The sequence below is a fragment of the Gopherus flavomarginatus genome, chromosome 11 (assembly GCF_025201925.1).
Source record: "Gopherus flavomarginatus isolate rGopFla2 chromosome 11, rGopFla2.mat.asm, whole genome shotgun sequence".
Taxonomy (NCBI): domain Eukaryota; kingdom Metazoa; phylum Chordata; order Testudines; family Testudinidae; genus Gopherus; species Gopherus flavomarginatus.
In genome coordinates this window covers 2,638,293-2,657,451 of record NC_066627.1, presented here as the reverse complement: position 1 = coordinate 2,657,451, position 19,159 = coordinate 2,638,293, and the positions used below count along the sequence as shown (strand labels likewise).

The 19,159-nt window shown below is 52.4% G+C and overlaps 2 gene segments (V, D, J or C); both read left to right on the top strand.

The window, feature by feature from the left end:
• Positions 1-2,080: 2,080 nt before the first annotated feature.
• LOC127031717 (immunoglobulin heavy variable 4-38-2-like) lies at positions 2,081-13,659 on the top strand. The segment is given in 3 exon segments: positions 2,081-2,177; positions 2,272-2,640; positions 13,445-13,659. Coding segments are annotated over 3 exon segments (630 nt in total).
• A 4,465-nt stretch (positions 13,660-18,124) lies between these two features.
• LOC127031716 (Ig heavy chain V region 3-like) lies at positions 18,125-18,784 on the top strand. The segment is given in 2 exon segments: positions 18,125-18,223; positions 18,318-18,784. Coding segments are annotated over 2 exon segments (513 nt in total).
• Positions 18,785-19,159: the final 375 nt, after the last annotated feature.

The window sequence follows — 19,159 nt, the reverse complement described above, 5'->3', positions numbered from 1 at the left end:
GCCCGAATTCCCTTAACGGGGGATTTTCCTGAATGTCCCCATATATGTATAAGCATCAGGAGTCCAGGGCTTCAGGCATCCCATTCCAAGCCTAGACTAGAACACCGGCCTTCTAGCTCCCAGTTAGCTGCCCTGCCCATTGGGGGTGACTTGTTCTCGCCTTCCTCCTACAGGAAGATGACTGCTTTGTTCTACAGCGGCGCGGGCTGAGGGATTTACTGGCCGCCGCTTCCAACAGCTCCCATTGGCCCAGAGCAGCGATCGGCGGGAGCTGGGGACTGAGCAGGTAAACACATGGCCCGGCCCGCCAGGGGCTTTCGCTACACAAGCAGCGACCCCTGTTTGAGAAACCCTGATCTAGAGGATAGAATTAGGATTGAGGTAGGATTAGAAATAAATGCAGGGTTATGGCTGGGGAAGGGTATAATGAAAAAATAAAATTATGTTTTTTGGACAGCAGAGGTAAAATGATTCTTTATCTTGATAGGAAGAAAGTCTACAATACAGAATCAAAACAAGTGGAACTCTAATGCCCTTTGGAGCAGATTTTTAATGTTATTTAATCGCCTAGCTCCCCAAAAAGGAGAAGAGGATTCTATGCAGTGCCGTGAGACCAATTTTAGATGGAGTGTTGAATCCTCGCTGTGACACATACATTCACACGAACACAAACTCACATACAGCAATCCCTCTTCCCTAGTAAATTAAATGTGAACACCATATGCGAAATTCACACACACACACACACACACAATCTCACAGATTCACTCACAGACTCACCAAAAGTGAATCCAATATGAACAAAATATATTAAAAATGTATTAAACTAAACAGATTTCAGATAATTTATCTCTATCACATGCCCCAGCCAGAGCAAATTCTGCCTAGTGTCCCACAATAGACAGTCTCAAAATTCTGTTGTGATACAAAAATTCAGTAAAAGTGTGGGTCTATATAATCAGACATGCCCTGGGAATTATGTGAAACAGAAATCAAATAAGGTAAGGGCACAGACAGGGAAAGATACAATGGGTATAAAAGAATAAGAGAAAGTCAACAAGCGATGTGTGTTGATGTGTTCTCTGTACGCAAATGTATAAACGTACACAAATTGAGAAGCTCTCACTACCTCCAGTATGGGGTGGCACACACAGAGAGAAAGAGAGAGCATATTTCACAAACACACATTGCACTGGGCTCATTCCCCTCAGTAGGGATCGTCAGTGAAAAACACAAGCATTCAAATACATATATCTATTTGCAGTCAACAATACTCATCTCCTGTGGGGGGGGGCAAGAGTTACCTGCCAACACTCACTGCTGGCCTGTTGACAAGCATCCAGTAATCCCTAAGGAAAATCCACTGGTTTGTGCTACACAGGAGGTCAAATCAGATGGTTCAAACGGTCTCTTCTGGGCTAAATATAATAGGAAGCTATCAACTCGAAAATGGTAAAATGTATAAGATGCTACTTTCCCTTCCTGTTTACTCTTAGGACTCCCTGAATGCAGTCAAAGTTCTTCATTGCATAAAGCCCCAAAGCTGCATCGTCCCTTTGTGTCTCCATTTCCTTCTCACTCACTGACCCTGTTTGTCTGCATGCGCTACCGAAGGCACAGTGTCTCTGCACACCTGCACCACTTTTCCCGTTTATATCTGCAATGCACAATATTAATTAATTAGTATTACAGAAGGGAAGCACTTTCCCCTTTACTCATCCTGTGATAGCTCATTTCTATTGATTGCTTCTGTGCATTGTTTATATTTCTTGTATATTCCCAATACATTTCTCAGTAACCACTGTTGGAGGTTGGGATTCACAGACCCAGTTAAGCCCTGTCCTAAAACACATTAAACTCAAGGGACAGGCTGTAGAAAGTACAATGACCTCTCCATCCCATCCCAGACGTGATCAAGACGCAATGTAGGCCACTCCACCACACAATATTTCCTACCTAGACATCTCCCGGTGCCTTATACGCGCTGGGTGCAACCCACATGCAAATCCTTGCCGGCGAGGTTGCTGTTTAAATATGAACTCCTGATTCAAGAAGCTTGAGTCTCACCCTAGACACAGAATAGTGTCATATTCCTACTCGCTGGGGAGCTTCCTTATTGCAAGAAAGAAGAATGAAATCCCTGTTGCTTTTCCTTTCCCTGCTCTCTGCCCCCACCTGTGAGTGTCTGTGGGGCACTGGGGGGAATTGGTGACAGGCCCGTGAAGTCTTTCTGTTGCTAATGCCTTTCTTGCTTTCTTTCACCTTTCCCAGGTGTCTTCTCTCAGGTGCAGCTGGTCCAGTCGGGCCCGGGGACAGTGAAGCCCGGAGAGACCCTCGCAGTGACCTGCGCTGTCTCGGGTTACTCCATCGCTAGCGGTTACTATTGGAACTGGATCCGGCAGCCCCCCGGGAAGGGCCTGGAGTGGATGGGATATGTATCATATAGCGGGAGCACAAGCTACGCCCCGTCTCTCCAAGGCCGAGTCACCATCTCTGCAGACACCGCCAAGAACCAGTTCTCCCTGCAACTCCGCTCGCTGACAGTTGCAGACACCGGCACCTATTACTGCGCCAGAGACACAGTGACACAGAGCAAAGCAGCGATCATACAAAAAGAGGAAGCTGGTTTTAAGCAGCCAAGTGATGCTAGAGAAGCAGGGGGAACTGAGCCCCTCAGAGATAAAGACACACACACAAGGCTGAATATGAATAACCCACGTAGGAACAGATAGTTTTTTTAAAATGCCTCCAGCAGCCACCCAGTTTCTCTGGACACCATTTACCTTTCCGCTGCCACAGGAATCTTTGCAAACTTACTGAGAAATGTGTCGTTTGTTACATTAAAATTATAGTAGCAGGCAGAGAAAGGGTCCTGGCAATACAGTAACAGAAAATCACTCCGGGATCCTGTGTCGGTCTCTTTGTCTGTGTTTGTGAGAGTCTCATTCTGTCCAGAGGGGGGAGCAGTTTTCCTCTCGAACCCACACCCACGAGCTGCAGCTTGTTGCACATAAATATTTTGCTGAGTTTTTAAGTTTGTGGTGAGTTCCTCAACTTTTTCTTCCCTTTCCTTGTTAGCTGCCAAAATTAGGATGTTTCACTGAAAAATGGTGATTCAAATTGTACTCCCTGAACACTGCAATGATCTCCTGACAAATCAGACATACAGCCTCCAAGTTCACATTTGTGAAAAAATATTTTGCATTCCATTCTTTGTTGAAAACCTGACATTCACTGTACACTTTTTTTTAAGCATTCATTTTTGAAATGGAAAAGAAAATTGTAAGATTAAGAGCTAAGGAAGAGGACAAAGAAGGTGTACATTTCACCTGCATAAGTTCAGTAGGAACCTCAAATGCAGTCATGCTAGCAGCACGGCTGTAAGAAGGGTGGTCCCAGCCCTTCTCTCTCAAAGTCATAGGAAGAACCTGAAAAAAAAAACCGGGAGTACTTGTGGTACCTTAGAGACTAACAAACTGATTTTAGTCTGTAAGGTGCCACAGGTACTCCTGTTAGTTTTGCAGATACAGACTAACGCGGCTGCTACTCTGAAACGAAGAACTGGAGTTCATGCTAGGAAATGCAGGGTGTCCCTTATAAGGAGGAGGATATGCAAATGATGGTCAGAGTTTTCTGTTTAAATGTGTCACTTTGTCTGCCCAGGCTGTACCCAGAAAGACAACCTGCAGCCCCTGGGTCTGTGCAGTTACCTGCAAACCCCCCTGAGAACTTTCCCCACCAACACCAGGGACAATGAGGTTTTGGTTATCTCTCCTTGTCACTGCAGCAGCTCTGGAAGGTATTTTCTCCCTTTCCATCTCTCTGCTTCTTTGGACCAGGCGGATTTTACAAACTGAATAAGCAGGTGCTTATTTCCCATTGACTTTCAACTGGAGTTAGTGGCCTACATCACTCAGGCTCTTTGGAAAATCCCGTTGGGTACCGCTCTGTATCTTTGATGAATCTTGTGTCAAATGGGGTTAAGAGCACTTCACTATCTCACAAACCACTAAAGATACTATGGTAACTGGGAACAGTAGAGTTACTCTGATAAATGCTGTAGGATGAAATTCATAACTGGGTCAATAGTTTTGAAAAAAAAAACAGCAAGACCCAACTCTCTCTCTGGCTTGCTCTCTCGCGCTCGCTCTCTCTCTCTCTCTCTCTCTATCATGTTTTCCCAAGTTCAGCTGGCCCAGTCTGAGAGCCTGGCACACTAACCTGTCCTGTGCCTGATGACTCCATCTCCAACATGGACACTGGGCACTGGTTCCATCTGCCTCCCAAGAAAGGGAGGGAGTGGATATTGTGTATGAACTCTGCGTCAGGGATAGGAAATTCCCAATCTTTCTGGAGTTGAGCTACCATTTTCAGAGATACCTCCAAGAATGAGGTCTTATGGACAGCTACAGACACTGCCACATATTCTCATGCACTACAGGTGGAATAAACCACTGTGAAACATTTCGGACCAAAAATGTGTGGCTGTTACAGGGCATCTCAAGGCCACACCAGGGGTTTGTAGATCAACGAGAAATGTAGTGACCAGGAGTCCAGCCTCCAAGCCGGAGGATCTACACACTAAACCGTCCTTCCTATTCTCCGACAGCCCTGCCTAGCTGTCAGTGTCTGGGTGCTGAGCTGAGCGTGCTGTCTCTGGGTGATATAAAGGGGACACCTGTCCCCGAGGGGACATTGTCATGTACTGAGCCACCACCCCCTGTCATCCCTTATACCCACCCTGGGAAACCCACATGCAAATCCTGTCCTGGGGGGTTCCTGTTTAAATACAAACCCTTGGTTCTGGGAGCCTCAGTCTCTCCCCAGACACAGCACTGCCCGGTCCTGCCCGCAGGGGAGTTTTCCTCTTTGCATGAAAACCAGAATGAAATCTCTGTGGCTTTCCCTTTCCCTGGTCTTCGCCCTCACCTGTGAGTGTCTGTGAGACAGTGAGGAATATAGGGACACAAAGCCATGCATGTGCTTGGTGGCTAATATTATCTTTGCTTTTTTCTCCTTTTCCCAGGTATCCTCTCTCACGTGCAGCTGGTCCAGTCCGTTCCAGGAGCGGTGAACCCTGGACAGTCCCTCTCACGGAGCTGTGCTGTCTCTCTGGTGAAACTGTGGAGAGTGGCTCTGCTTGGACCTTGGTCAGGCAGCCTGTAGGGAACGGGCTGGAGTGGATGGGACATATTTTCCAAAATGTTGACGACGAGTTGGAAACAGATTATGCCTCGTCTCTCCCAGGGCTGCCCAGGGGGAGGGGCAAGTGGGGCAATTTGCCCTGGGCCCTGCAGAGCCCCCCACGAGAGTTTTTTGAGGCCCCTGTAGCAGGGTCCTTCCCTCGCTCCAGGGGCCCCTGAAAACTTTCGCGGGGCCCCGGCCCCCGGAGCTTCTTCCGCTCCCGGTCTTTGGTGGCGGGGAGTCCTTCCACCCCCAGACCCGCGGCGGCAAAGCCGGGTCTTCTGCAGTAATTCGGCAGTGGGGGGCCCCCGCCGCAGGTCCTCGGGGCACTTCCAGGGCCGGCCAGAGGATTCAGGGGGCCTGGGGCAAAGCAATTTTGGGGGCCCCTTCCATTAAAAAAAGTTGCAATACTATAGTAACATGTATTTGGAAATGTAAAAAATAACAACTGAAATACATTCAAAAATTAATTTGTAATAATTTGAAAATACTCAAAATATATTATTTAAAAACATTAAATGCTTTAATGGTCTGTCTACATTTTCAATTACATAATGGGCTGTTGCTGGGTGATGGTGATGGTTGGTGCCAATGGACTGTCACTGCCTGGGGGTGGCACTGCTCTTGCCCACGGCTGGGTGGGGAGCTGGGTTCTGGGTCGGGGAGTGTCCAGCTCAGAGGGGTTGGGCTCGGAGATGGGGGTCAGGGTTGTGGGGGGCTGGGCTCGGGGGGTGCCTGGCTCAGAGGGGCTAGGCTTGGAACTGGGGGTCAGGGCTGTGGGGGGATGGGGTCGGGGGGATGCCTGGCTCAGAGGGGCTTACCATGATGCTTACCCCTGCCTCCCCCCTCTCCCAGAGCCTCAGCGAGCCGCGTCCAGGAGCTCCTGCCACTCGGCCCGCTGGAGTTCATAGCCCCACTCCCTTACCATCCGGCTCCGAGCTTGAGGACCTCAAGCCCCATCCAAGTCACACCGCTGCAATGCTGTCCAGAGCCGCTGCTGGGCGCAGCGCACTGAGGCACCCAGGGATGGGGGAAGGCAAAGGCAGAGGCAGTGGGGAGCCTCCGACATTCCCGTGGGGGCCTCTGCGGGGCCCGGGACCTGGGGGAAATTGCCTCACTTGCCCCCCACTCTCGGAGGCCCTAGATGGGATGAGGTCCTGTTCTGATGTTCAGCGTCTCCTACACTTTCAGAACAGAGGCAGGTTTCACCTCCCATTTCTAGAGTCGATGTCAGCAGATATATAGAACAGGGGTAGAAACTCGTTTTGTCAGGCGGCCGGAGTCACAACATAACTAAGCTGCTGGTGAAGGCTCCACCGGAATGGGTCACAAACACTTCGCAAGCTGAACTTTAATCATCTCCGCCAAGTCCAGGTACATAGGGTGTCAAAGTCACTTTACAAGCGGTTCCCTGGCTTAGAACAAGGCGATAAGTTAAACAAAAACATAGCTCGCCATGTATCTCTGCTCTAGAGGACAGGGAAATCTTCAAAGTTACTCATACAGGATGGGTGCCCTTCTCTTTCATAGGGAACCAGGATACCAAAAAGCCCTTAGTAAAGTTTCCCCTAAAATGTTCCAATTCAATAATTTAAAATAAAATATTTTCCTTTTTTGTTTGTGTTTCCTCATATTGAAGTAGACACTATTTTCTTAAGTGGTCTTCAACCTCTCAAATTCTGGGTGCCCAGCTTGGAACCGCTACATGGGGATTTCTAATCAGGAAATGCTGCACAACCAAACTCAGAGACCCAAGCCCCTTCTGTAACGTCTCAGAATGGCTGGATTCAAAATTGAGGCAGTTAAACGGGCTGGTTATTTTTTTAAAACCGTGGCTGTGATGCAGTAGGGACTGTCTGTGTGGGGAGTGGGAGAGCAGGGGAGGACTTTAGGAGATGGACGATGCCAGGGCCTGTAACCTGAGCTAGGTAAGGGAGGGGAAAGGTCAACACCTTTGCCCGGGAAGGGGACAAAGGAAGGGGGTGGCAGGAGGGAAGCAGTTTGAGTTTGGGCTTGGGGCTGTGTGGGCAGAATTCAGGGTATCCTAGCTAGGATCCAAGCACCCTGAAAGCCCAGAAGGACTCGGTGGAGGGGTCCTGACTGTGCCTGCAAGCTCTGCTGTAACCTGTGTTCCTGTTGTCCAATAAACATTGTTTTACTGGCTGGCTAAGAGTCACTGTGGGTCCCAGGAAGAGGGGTGCAGGACTGGACTCCCCACACTCCGTGACAACTGGTGGCAGTGGCGGGAGATACTGCACCCCGTGGACGGCGCTTCCTGCAGTAAGTGACTGGGGAGCAGTAAAACGAAGGGGGGATTAACCCCTGGGAGTGTGTGCCCAGTGAGAAGGACTTTGCAGTAACAGGGTCCCCCGGGGGATTGCAGCGAGCGGTCCCAGGGGCGGAGGAGTCTGCAGCTCGACCCTGGCAGAGAGGTGGTGACCTCACGAAGGGCTGGTGCACTAGGGGTCCCCCTGGAAACCGTGGGGAGCGGCGAGCACCCCGGCCTGTGAGTGGCCAGCAGGAAGATGTATGCCAAGCGGCGCAAGTGCGACCTGCTGGAGCTATGCAAGCAGAGGGGGATGCGCCCAGGGAGGATCACCAAGGACCAGCTGATTGCCCAGCTGGAGCAGGGAGACCGCATGAATGAACGGAGCCCTGTCTCTGAGGGAAGCAGCCGAGCAGATGCAGCGCAGGCACCAGTGTCTGTCCCCGCCGGGAGTGGTCAGCCGGCGGACGAGGGCTTCCCGAGACCCCCCCTTCCTAGGCGTAGGGGAAGGGCGGGGAGGAGCCCAGTGTATACTGATGGCACCGTGACACCCCCGGCCAGTAGGGGAGCCTCCCGGCGAAGCTCACCCCCCAGCAGGGGATCCTCCCGGCAACGCTCGGCATCCGTGGAGCGGACGCGGCTGGAATATGAAAGGGAGCTGAGACGGGAAGAGCTCGAGTTAAAGAGGCGAGAGCTGGAGGAGAAGGCGAAACAGCGTAAACATGAGGAGAACCAGCGCCAGCGTGAGTGGGAGGAGAAGGAGAAACAGCGTAAACATGAGCTGGAGCTGGCCCAGCTGAGGAGCAGTGAGGCCCCGGCTGCGGTGAGTGAGGGGGGACCCAAGCCTACAAAGAGCTTTGATAAGCACTTGCTGCCCCGGCGTAAGGAGGGGGAGGACATAGATACCTTCCTGACGGCCTTTGAGAATGCCTGCGAGCTGCACCGGGTTGACCCTGCAGACAGGATTGCAGTTCTCACCCCCTTACTGCACTCCACAGCCATGGAGGTGTACAGCCGACTGAAAGGGGCGGAGGCAGGGGACTACGAACTGTTCAAACAGGCCCTGCTCCGCGAGTTTGGGCTGACTCCTGAGATGTACCGGAAAAAGTTCCAGAGCCAGCGTAAAACCCGTGAGGTCACATACCTACAACTGGTCAACCAGGCGCAGGGGTATGCCCGCAAGTGGACAGCTGGGGCCCAAACTAAAGAGGACCTGCTTGACCTATTCATACTGGAGCACCTGTACGAGCAGTGCCCGTCTGACCTGAGGCTGTGGTTGATGGACCAGAAGCTGGAGAACCCGCAGCATGCAGGCCAGCTGGCCTACCAATTTGTGGACAGTCGGACAGGGGATGGCAGGGAGGAGTCTCGAGGGAGCGGGCCTGCCTCAACGCAGAGAGAGAGTCATCATGGGACCTCCCAAAGGGGGCCTATGGAGAACCCCCCCAAAAGGGGAACATCCAGCGTCAGGTCCCTCTGACCCACTCAAGGGGACCCACGAGATATGAGCTGCCATCGCTGTGGCCAACGAGGTCACACACGGGCCGAGTGCCCCAAGCTCAGGGACAGACCAAGCAGAACCAACCTGCAGAGGGTGGACTGGGTAAAAACCCAATCGGAGGAGGGGCTACATTCCCAGGAAAGGGGGGCTGGCAACATACCACCTGTGGATGCTCCAGGCTCCGGGTTTTTGGTTTACCGGGTGGGCGCGGGGCTGCCCCTCCGGAAGGAGTGCATTGTTTCCCTGGAAGTGGATGGGAGGAAGGTCACTGGGTACTGGGACACGGGCGCAGAGGCGACGCTGGCCCGGCCCGAGGTGGTGGCCTCAGATCGGATGGTGCTCGACACCTACCTGACCCTGATGGGCGTGGGCGGGACCCCATTCAAGGTACCCGTGGCAAGGATACACCTGAAATGGGGGGCCAAGGAGGGCCCCAAGGATGTTGAGGTACACCGATATTTGCCCACTGACTTGTTAATGGGAGGGGACCTTGAGGACTGGCCTAGTAACACCCAGAGTTCCCTGGTCGTGACTCGTGTTCAGAATCGGCAAAGGGCACTGCTCCCCGACAACGGGGAAGGTACTCGACCCGAGGTGCAGGACCCTAACCCAGGGAGCGGGGAACGCCCAGGGGCACGGTGCAGAGAGGCTGCGGCCTCAGACCCAGCCAGCAAGAGAGAGCCGGTCCCCATCCCTGTCCCAGCTGCTGAGTTCCAGGCCGAGTTGCAGAAAGATCCCTCCTTGCGGAAGCACAGGGACCGGGCTGACCTTAGTGCGGTATAGACCATGAGGAGAGGTTGCAAGGAGAGGTTCCTGTGGGAAAAAGGGTTCCTGTACCGAGAATGGGCTCCCCCAGGGGAAGTAGAGTCATGGGGGATCAGGAGGCAGCTGGTGGTTCCCCAGAAGTTCCGTCACAAGCTGTTGTACCTGGCCCATGACATCCCTCTCGCAGGGCACCAGGGAATCCGGCGCACCAGGCAGAGGCTGCTACAGAACTTTTACTGGCCTGGGGTCTTTACCCATGTCCGACAGTACTGTCAATCCTGTGACCCCTGCCAGAGGGTGGGGAAGGCCCGGGACAAGGGGAAAGCGGCTTTGAGGCCTTTACCCATCATAGAAGAACCTTTCCAGAAGGTGGCCATGGACATAGTGGGACCCCTCAGCAAGACGACCCAGTCAGGGAAGAAATACATCCTGGTGGTGGTGGATTTTGCCACTCGCTACCCCGAGGCGGTGGCCTTGTCCTCTATCGAAGCAGACACAGTGGCAGATGCGCTGCTGACAATTTTCAGCCGGGTGGGGTTCCCCAAGGAGGTCTTAACGGACCAGGGGTCCAACTTCATGTCGGCCCTGCTCCGGTCCTTATGGCAGAAATGTGGGGTCCAGCACAACTGGGCCTCAGCGTATCACCCCCAGTCCAACGGGCTGGTAGAAAGGTTCAACGGGACGCTGAAGATGATGCTAAAAACATTTATGATCCAGCACCCGCAAGATTGGGACAAGTACTTACCTCACCTGCTGTTTGCGTACAGGGAGGTACCCCAGGAATCTACAGGGGTTTTCACCTTTCGAACTGTTGTATAGAAGGCGGGTGAGGGGGCCCCTAGACCTGATGAGGGACGAATGGCAGGGGAAGGCCGCTCCCGAGGGAGAGTCAGTGGTGGAGTATGTCCTGACCTTCCGGGAAAGACTGGCCGAGCTCATGGGCCTGGCCAGGGAGAATCTGGCCCGAGCCCAGAGGAGGCAGAAGGTCTGGTATGACCGCACAGCACGAGCCCGTGCCTTCACCACCAGGGATCAGGTGATGGTTCTCATCCCCGTGAGGAGAAACAAACTCCAGGCCGCCTGGGAAGGGCCCTTCGAGGTTATCAAGCAACTGAATGAGGTAAACTATGTGGTGGAGCTGTCAAACCGGGCACATCACCGTCGGGTGTACCATGTGAACATGATTAAGCCATACTATGACAGGGGGAATGTGGTGTTGGCCGTGTGTGGACATTGGGAGGGGCAGGGAGATGACCCCTTAGTAGATCTATTCCCTGGGACAAAAGCTGGTTCCCCCCTGGAGGCGATTCCCCTCTCTGATCAACTGACCCCGGGCCAGCACGCTGAGATCAGAGGGGTGCTGCATCTGTACAGACAGCTGTTTTCCAACCAGCCTGGACGCACTAATTTGACTGTCCACCGGGTGAAAACCGGGTCACATGCCCCTGTAAGATGCTCTCCTTTTCGGGTCACTGGTAAAACTGCCCATGATCTTGAAAGAGAGGTCAGGGACATGCTGGCTTTGGGGGTGATCCAGCCGTCTTCCAGCCCTTGGGCCTCGCCAGTGGTGCTAGTCCCCAAGAAGGATGGGTCAATCCGGTTCTGTGTGGACTATCGAAAGCTCAGTGCCATCACCGTATCTGATGCCTACTCTATGCCCAGGCCTGACGAGCTACTAGACAAGCTGGGATGTGCTCGTTACCTCACCACTATGGATCTTACCAAAGGCTACTGGCAAGTGCCGCTGGACGCAGATGCCAGGCTGAAATCGGCCTTTATCACCCCTCTGGGGCTCTATGAGTTTCTGACCCTGCCCTTCGGCCTCAAGGGAGCGCCGGCCGCCTTCCAGTGCCTGGTGGATCAGCTACTGAGGGGGATGGAGAGTTTTGCCGTGGCGTATATTGACGACATCTGCGTCTTCAGCCAGACCTGGGAGGACCACATGTCCCAGGTTAAACAAGTCCTAGACCGACTCCGAAAGGCTGGGTTAACAGTAAAGGCTGAAAAGTGCAAGGTGGGGATGGCTGAAGTATCTTACCTGGGCCATCGGTTGGGGAGCGGCTGCCTGAAGCCGGAACCAGCCAAGGTGGAGGTGATCAGAGACTGGCCTGCTCCCCAAACCAAAAAGCAGGTCCAGGCCTTTATTGGGATGGCGGGGTACTATCGAAGGTTCGTGCCCCACTTTAGTGCCACAGCTGGCCCCATCACTGAACTGTGCAAAAAGGGGAAGCCAGACAAGGTGATCTGGACTGAGCAGTGCCAGGAGGCTTTCCGGGCGCTGAAGGAGGCTCTGGTTAGTGGCCCAGTTCTGGCAAACCCAGATTTTGACAAACCCTTTATGGTGTTCACTGATGCCTCAGACACGGGACTGGGGGCAGTGTTAATACAGGAGGATGAAAAGGGGGAGGGACACCCCATCGTGTACCTGAGTAAGAAGCTGCTACCCCGGGAACAAAGCTACGTGGCCATCGAGAAGGAATGCCTGGCCATGGTGTGGGCCCTTAAGAAGCTAGAGCCATATCTCTTTGGGCGACACTTCACCGTGTACACCGACCACTCTCCCCTGACCTGGCTGCACCAGATGAAAGGAGCCAAAGCCAAGCTCCTGAGGTGGAGCCTGCTCCTGCAGGACTATGACATGGACGTGGTCCATGTGAAAGGAAGTGCCAACCTGACAGCGGATGCGTTGTCCCGGAGAGGGGGCCCTGAACTTCCCAGGTCCACTGGGCAGAGTGACCCCGCTCAGTTCAGTCTCGAAGGGGGGGAGAGATGTGATGCAGTAGGGACTGTCTGTGTGGGGAGTGGGAGAGCAGGGGAGGACTTTAGGGGATGGACGATGCCAGGGCCTGTAACCTGAGCTAGGTAAGGGAGGGGAAAGGTCAACACCTTTGCCCGGGAAGGGGACAAAAGAAGGGAGTGGCAGGAGGGAAGCAGTTGGAGTTTCGGCTTGGGGCTGGATGGGCAGAATTCAGGGTATCCTAGCTAGGATCCAAGCACCCTGAAAGCCCAGAAGGACTCGGTGGAGGGGTCCTGACTGTGCCTGCAAGCTCTGCTGTAACCTGTGTTCCTGTTGTCCAATAAACCTTCTGTTTTACTGGCTGGCCGAGAGTCACTGTGGGTCCCAGGAAGAGTGGTGCAGGGCCGGACTCCCCACACTCCGTGACAGTGGCCAAGGAGCACGACAGGACAAAGTGTGTTACCATGCTAGTGACTCCCAAGTTCTCCGTTAAGAGCAATGTTCTCTGTCTCTGATCAAGCATCAGGCAATGCGTTAAGGACCCATGAGCGTTTGCCAGACTCTCTGCATGTGTCACTCTCCTCTCTGAGCTCCGATCTAGGGATTTCAAGTCAATTAGGGGTTGGGTTTATCACTCCCTTATTAAAAGTGGGATATGCAAATAGGGTTACTTAGCTCCCTGCTTAAACCCCGCCATTTTCCACATCCAGGAGCTCCGCTAGTGGGGCCTGGCAGTGAAAGGGTTAAGCCTGGAGAACCCCCGATCCAGGCGGAGAAATGAGACTTTGGCTCCATCTCCTTCTCACTCTCTCAGTGCTCAGAGGTGATTTTCTTCCCCCGGAATAGCGGAGGTTCCTGATATTTCTTCTCGGTCAGAATCTCCTGATTCTTAACGTGTCTTGATCTGCAGCTGCCCGGTCTCAGGTGCAGCTGGTGGAGTCCGGAGGGGATGTGAAAAAGCCCGGAGACTCTCTTCGCCTCTCCTGCAAAGCCTCCGGCTTCACCTTCAGCAGCTACTGGATGAGCTGGGTCCGGCAGGCTCCCGGGAAGGGGCTGGAGTGGGTCTCGGGAATTAGCGGAGGGGGCAGCACGTATTACCCCGCTTCAGTCCGGGATCGCTTCACCATCTCCAGAGACACCTCCAGCAACCTGATGTACTTGCTAATGACCGACCTGACACCCGAGGACACCGCTGTGTGCTGCTGAGCCAGAGAGTCACACAGCGGCTGAAGCTCCGACAAAAACCTTCTCCTGCAGTATCCGGAGAAGGACTTCACGGCTGAGAGGTGCTCACGCTCTGAACTATTTATACGAAGCTCAAATATAGGGACAGAGTAAAGGGAGGTTGTTCACTGACCCAGGAAGGGAACACGCAGGTATAACCCAGAAATATTTCAACTGCACTGCACATGGGCTGGCGTTTACACCCTCCACACACACACACACACACACACACACACACACACACACACACACACACACACACACACACACACACACACACACACACACACACACACACAAGCTTTCTTGCCTTTGATCATCCAGACAGACTTTTATAAGAGAGATTGCAAATATTCATCTCCTTGCCTGGTCACAGTTCCTTTCCATTTTGCTAGTCAGGGAATCTTAAGGGGGAATCTTATATCTGGTTTCAGGGGCCTTTAATAAGCCCCTAAATAAAACATACGCCACAGAGACTAGTCGGCAGCTGTTTCACATTGTGGACAGGGCCGGCTCCAGGGGTTTTCCCTCCCGAAGCAGCAGAATAAAAAATAAATAAATAAAGCTGCGATCGCGATTTGCAGCAATTCAGCGGGAGGCTGTAACCCCGGGGTGAGTGACCTTCCGCTGAATTGCCGCACTTGAAGCCTCTCTCTGGAGTGGCTGCCCCAAACTCCTGCTTGCTAAGCTGGTGCCTGGAGCCGGCCCTGCGGAGGGGATGTGAGACTCTCTCTGCCTCTCCTGTGAAGCCTCTGGGTTCACCTTCAGCAGCTACCAGATGCATTGTGGTTCTCAGGGCCCTGCAGAGATAGGCATGAAGGTAGGAATAGTGGTCAGTAGGTTTTCAGTATAGGATGGTGTTAATGTGACCATCATTTATTTGCACCATGGCATCTAGGAAGTGGACCTCCCCTATAGATTGGTCCAGGCCGATGATGATGGTGGGGTGGAAGCTGTTGAAATCATGGTGGAATTTTTCTACAGTCTCCTTCCCATGGGTCCAGATGATGCAGATGTCATCAATGTAGCATAGGTAGAGAAGGGGCATGAGTGGACGAGAGCTGAGGAAGAGTTGTGCCAAGTCAGCCATAAAAATGTTGGCATATTGTGAGGCCATGCTGGTGCTCATAGCGGTGCCACTGATCTGGATGTATATATTATCATCAAATTTGAAGTAATTGTGTGTGAGGATGTCACGGAGTGTGTGGGGGGGGTCCGGTCCTGCACCCCTCCTGGGACCCAGAGTGACTCTCTGCCAGCCAGTAAAACAGAAGGTTTATTGGACAACAGGAATGCAGGTTACAGCAGAGCTTGCAGGTACAGTCAGGACCCCTCCATCGAGTCCTTCTGGAGTTTCAGGGTGCTTGGGTCCAGCATAGGATCCCCTGAATTCCGCTCATCCAGACCCAAACCGAAACTGAACTGCCCCTCCTCCAGCCTGCCGATTCCTTTGTCCAACTTCCCAGGCCAAGGTGCTAACCCCCTCCCCCCTACCTGGCTCAGGTTACAGGCTTAAAGATCCTGTCCCTCACCTAAAGACATCCCCGGCTTTCCCATCGCCCATGCAGACAGCCCCTACTCCATCACAGAGGATAAAGGCACAGAGTTCAGCAACCAGTTGTGCGGGTAGGGAAGGGTGAACTGGAGTGTTTGTACAGCTGGGGCGAGGGATGAATTGCCCCTTCACTGAATTTCCGTAGTAGGTGGTTGTTCCACTAATTGCTGATAGCCACCGCAGCCTCTGACTGGGACCCACCCTGACAGATCCAATTAATTCAGTAGCTGTCTATGTTGAACCCTGAGGTGGTACAGGTCAGTCTCTCTCATCCATACCTTCCAAAGCAGCTGCAACGAAAGCTAAATGGAACCAAAGATTTATTTTCCCTGGTGTGAGAGGGAAAAGGTCTCTGGTGATGCACATAAACAGGGGGATGTGGATTCTCTCTGGGTGCAGCCTTGCAGACAAAGATTCAAACAGGAAACTCTCACTATTATTTGCATATCCCCCTCCTTATAACAGATAAAACTCCTTCCCAGTGGATGATTTGATGATTGCCCTTGTCACGGGGCTAGACGGACCATTGTTCTGATGCTTTCTGGCTGTTCTTCAGTTCTTATGATCTCACATGTTGATCTGAGGATCCAAGAGTAGAAGCTAGACCAGGGATCGACAACCTTTGGCACACAGCTCCTCAGGGGAAGTACCCTGGCTGACCAGGCCAGTTTGTTTACCTGCCGCATCCGCAGGTTGGGCAGATCGCGGTTCCCGCTGGCATCAGTTCACCACTCCAGGCCAATGGGGGAAGTGGGAAGCCGTGGCCAGCACATCCCTCATCCCGCGTCACTTCCCTCAGCCCTCATTGGCCTGAAACAGTGAACCCTGGCCAGTGGGAGCCACGATCGGCTGAACCTGTGGAAACCGCAGATAAACAAAGCAGCCCAGAAGCACCCTGGCAAGATGCATGCCATAGGTTGCCAATCCCTGAGCTAGACTCATTACTGGAGAAAAAAGGATGGGAAAAGATTTGAACTCCTCAAGTATTTAACAGATGGTCTGCCTTGGCTGTTGCCTGGACAACTTGCTAAATGGCATGTGCTCTGTCTACAGGCCCAGCCCTGGCACCCCTGAAGTGGGCATGACTTTCATTTTCACAGTCAGGGAAATCTCTTTAATTGCTGTCAGGGTTTGACAGCACAGAAAGGAACTTTCCCCACTCTGCCATGTTTTCTGCATTCTCACCTTCCCACATTTGCAATGACGGGCAATAACAGATATTGGAAAGGTGTTTATTGGTGTCCGGTTCACAGAAAAAAAAAGAAGTCTAGAGTTCTCATCTTCCTGCTCCCCCTACTACTCTCCAGAGATACCCTTCTGTGTTTCTGATATTGTTTTGAAAGCACGGATTTCATATTTTCATTGCATGTAGTGTTCTGTTATGGCATGCTATGACTGGGGCACATCAGCCCAAGAGCAGATCTATCGAAAGGGGAATGAGGGTCCCCAGGCCAGCAGTCAGCAGACAAGGCCAGCAGCCCTGTGCTTTCTGACCCAAAGACCCCTGACACCTCCCCTGTGGGGCTGCTGCCTTTCTCTGCACGATCCCAATAAACCCTACCAGACTTCCTCCCAGTACCCTCACCAGCCACTGCCCTCAGTGCCAGCCCTGGGGAGCTTCCTGTAATTAAGAGCAGCCAGTCCCTGGTTACTGTTAAATAGCTGGGTCTTTATCTCCCCCTGGGACAGCAGCAGAAATTCTGGACTGTGATTGCAGAATGTGAGGTGGGTTCCTTTACCCATGAGGCCCCTTTGAAACTCCCAGCCCTGCACTAGCAGCTGAGTGGTCTCTGCCAGGCCCGCTGACAGGCAGTGGCAAAGAGGCAATTGCCCAGGGGCCTCTCAACCTGGTGCTGGCCCTCAGGTCAGTGGGGATAGTCACGTGGCTAAGAGTTCTAAGGTGGGGTCATTGGAACAGCTCGGAGAGAGACTGACACAGGGAGAAGCAGATGTGGATTGCAGAGAGGTGTCAGAACGCAGCTCCTACTGAATAAGATAGAGCCTAAGCCTTCAAAGTAAAACTATTTCCTCATGCTTATACTCGCCCCCTCCTTCCCAGAAGTTCCTTGCATCTCCTTGTCAGATGTTGGAAATGGGCCATTTTCATTCCCACTACAAACAGTTCTTTTTCTCTCCTGCTGGTAATAGCTCACCTCAACTGATCACTCTCCTTATAGTATCAGAGGGTAGCCCTGTTAGTCTGGATCTGTAAAAGGAGCAAAGAATCCTGTGACACCTTATAGACTAACAAACGTTTTGGAGCATGAGTTTTTGTGGGTGAGGCATCCGACGAAGTGGGTATTCACCCACAAAAGCTCATGCTCCAAAACGTTTTGTTAGTCTATAAGGTGCCACAGGACTCTTTGCTGCTTTCTCCTTATAGTGTGTATGGTAGCACCCATTGTTTCATGTTCTCTGTGTGTATATATCTTCCTACTGTATTTTCCATTACGTGCATCTGAAGAAGTGAGCTGTAGCCCACGAAAACTTATGCTCAGATAAATTTGTTAGTCCCTAAGGTGCTAGGAGTTCTCCTGTTCTTTTTCCTTTTCCTTCTGTATCAGGGGGTAGCTGGGTTAGTCTGTATCCACAAAAACAACCAGGAGTCTGGTGGCACCTTAAAGACTAACAGAGTTATTTGGGCCTTAGCTGTTGTGGGTAAAAAACCCACTTCTTCAGATACAGATACACCGACTGGGAGAGGGGGATACCCCAGAAGTAAATTGCCGGCCCTTCTCTCAGTCACACACAAAGAAACTGAGCTGCTCTAGGAAATAATTGGAGTCTCTTATAAGAAGGGAGATATGCAAATAGCGGTGAGAGTATCCTGTTTAAAGCCGTCTCTCTCACTTGCACGGCTGCACCCGGACAGACAATCTGCAGCCTCTGTCTCTGGGCAGTCACCAGACACCCCCCCGGCAACTCTCCTCTCCAAACACGGGACAATGAGGCTTTGGTTGTATCTCGTTCTCATTGCAGCAGCGTTTGAAGGTATTTTCTCCCTTCCTATATGTTGCATAGTCAGGAGATTGTTATTCTGTTTCCATAGATACTCATGTTCCCCCTAATTCATCTTTATCCCCAGGTGCCCGGTGCCAGGTGCAGCTGGTGGAGTCCGGAGGGGATGTGAAAAAGCCCGGAGACTCTCTCCGCCTCTCCTGCAAAGCCTCCGGGTTCACCTTCAGCAGCTACGATATGAGCTGGGTCCGACAGGCTCCCGGGAAGGGACTGGAGTGGATCGGGGAAATAAACTCAGCTTCAACTACCATCAACTACGCCCAGCCCTTCAAGGGACGCTTCACCATCTCCAGGGACAACCCCAACAACCTGCTGTATCTGCAAATGACCGGCCTGAAGCCCGAGGACACCGCCCGCTATTACTGTGCGAGACACAGTGCGGGGAACCCCGACAGGGCTCGTACAAAAACCCGAGCGGCAGAACCGCCCTTCCGCCATGCGCCGCGCGGGGGCAGCACTTCCCCAGACAATCCGGCCCTGGGCACGGGAACGGGAGCTGCAACCAGAGCGAAAAATCCTCTCTCCTCAGACTAGAGATCTGTGTAGTCATGTATGATCACGTGTCCATAACAACTGCAACAACTTGACTGTCACATGCTCACAGTGGCGCTCACCAGACACTGGACTAGAAATGCAGCCTGCGCAAGAGAAATATTCGGGGATCCAATTGTTCGGTGTGATAATCAGAACTGGGGCTTCCAAAGCTGCCTGAAAGTGATGACGTCCAAATGCTTTTATTGTTTGTTGCCGGATGGGTAGAAATGCTCTCACATTTCTTAGGCTTTTTCTAGATTTTAAAAAAGCAATTCTAAAAGTTAAGTACCAAGAATAGCTTTCTTGGGGTCCAGCTTAAAAGTTACAGTCAAACAGAAGCACCTGCAGATTAGCACAGAGATCTCACATCTATGG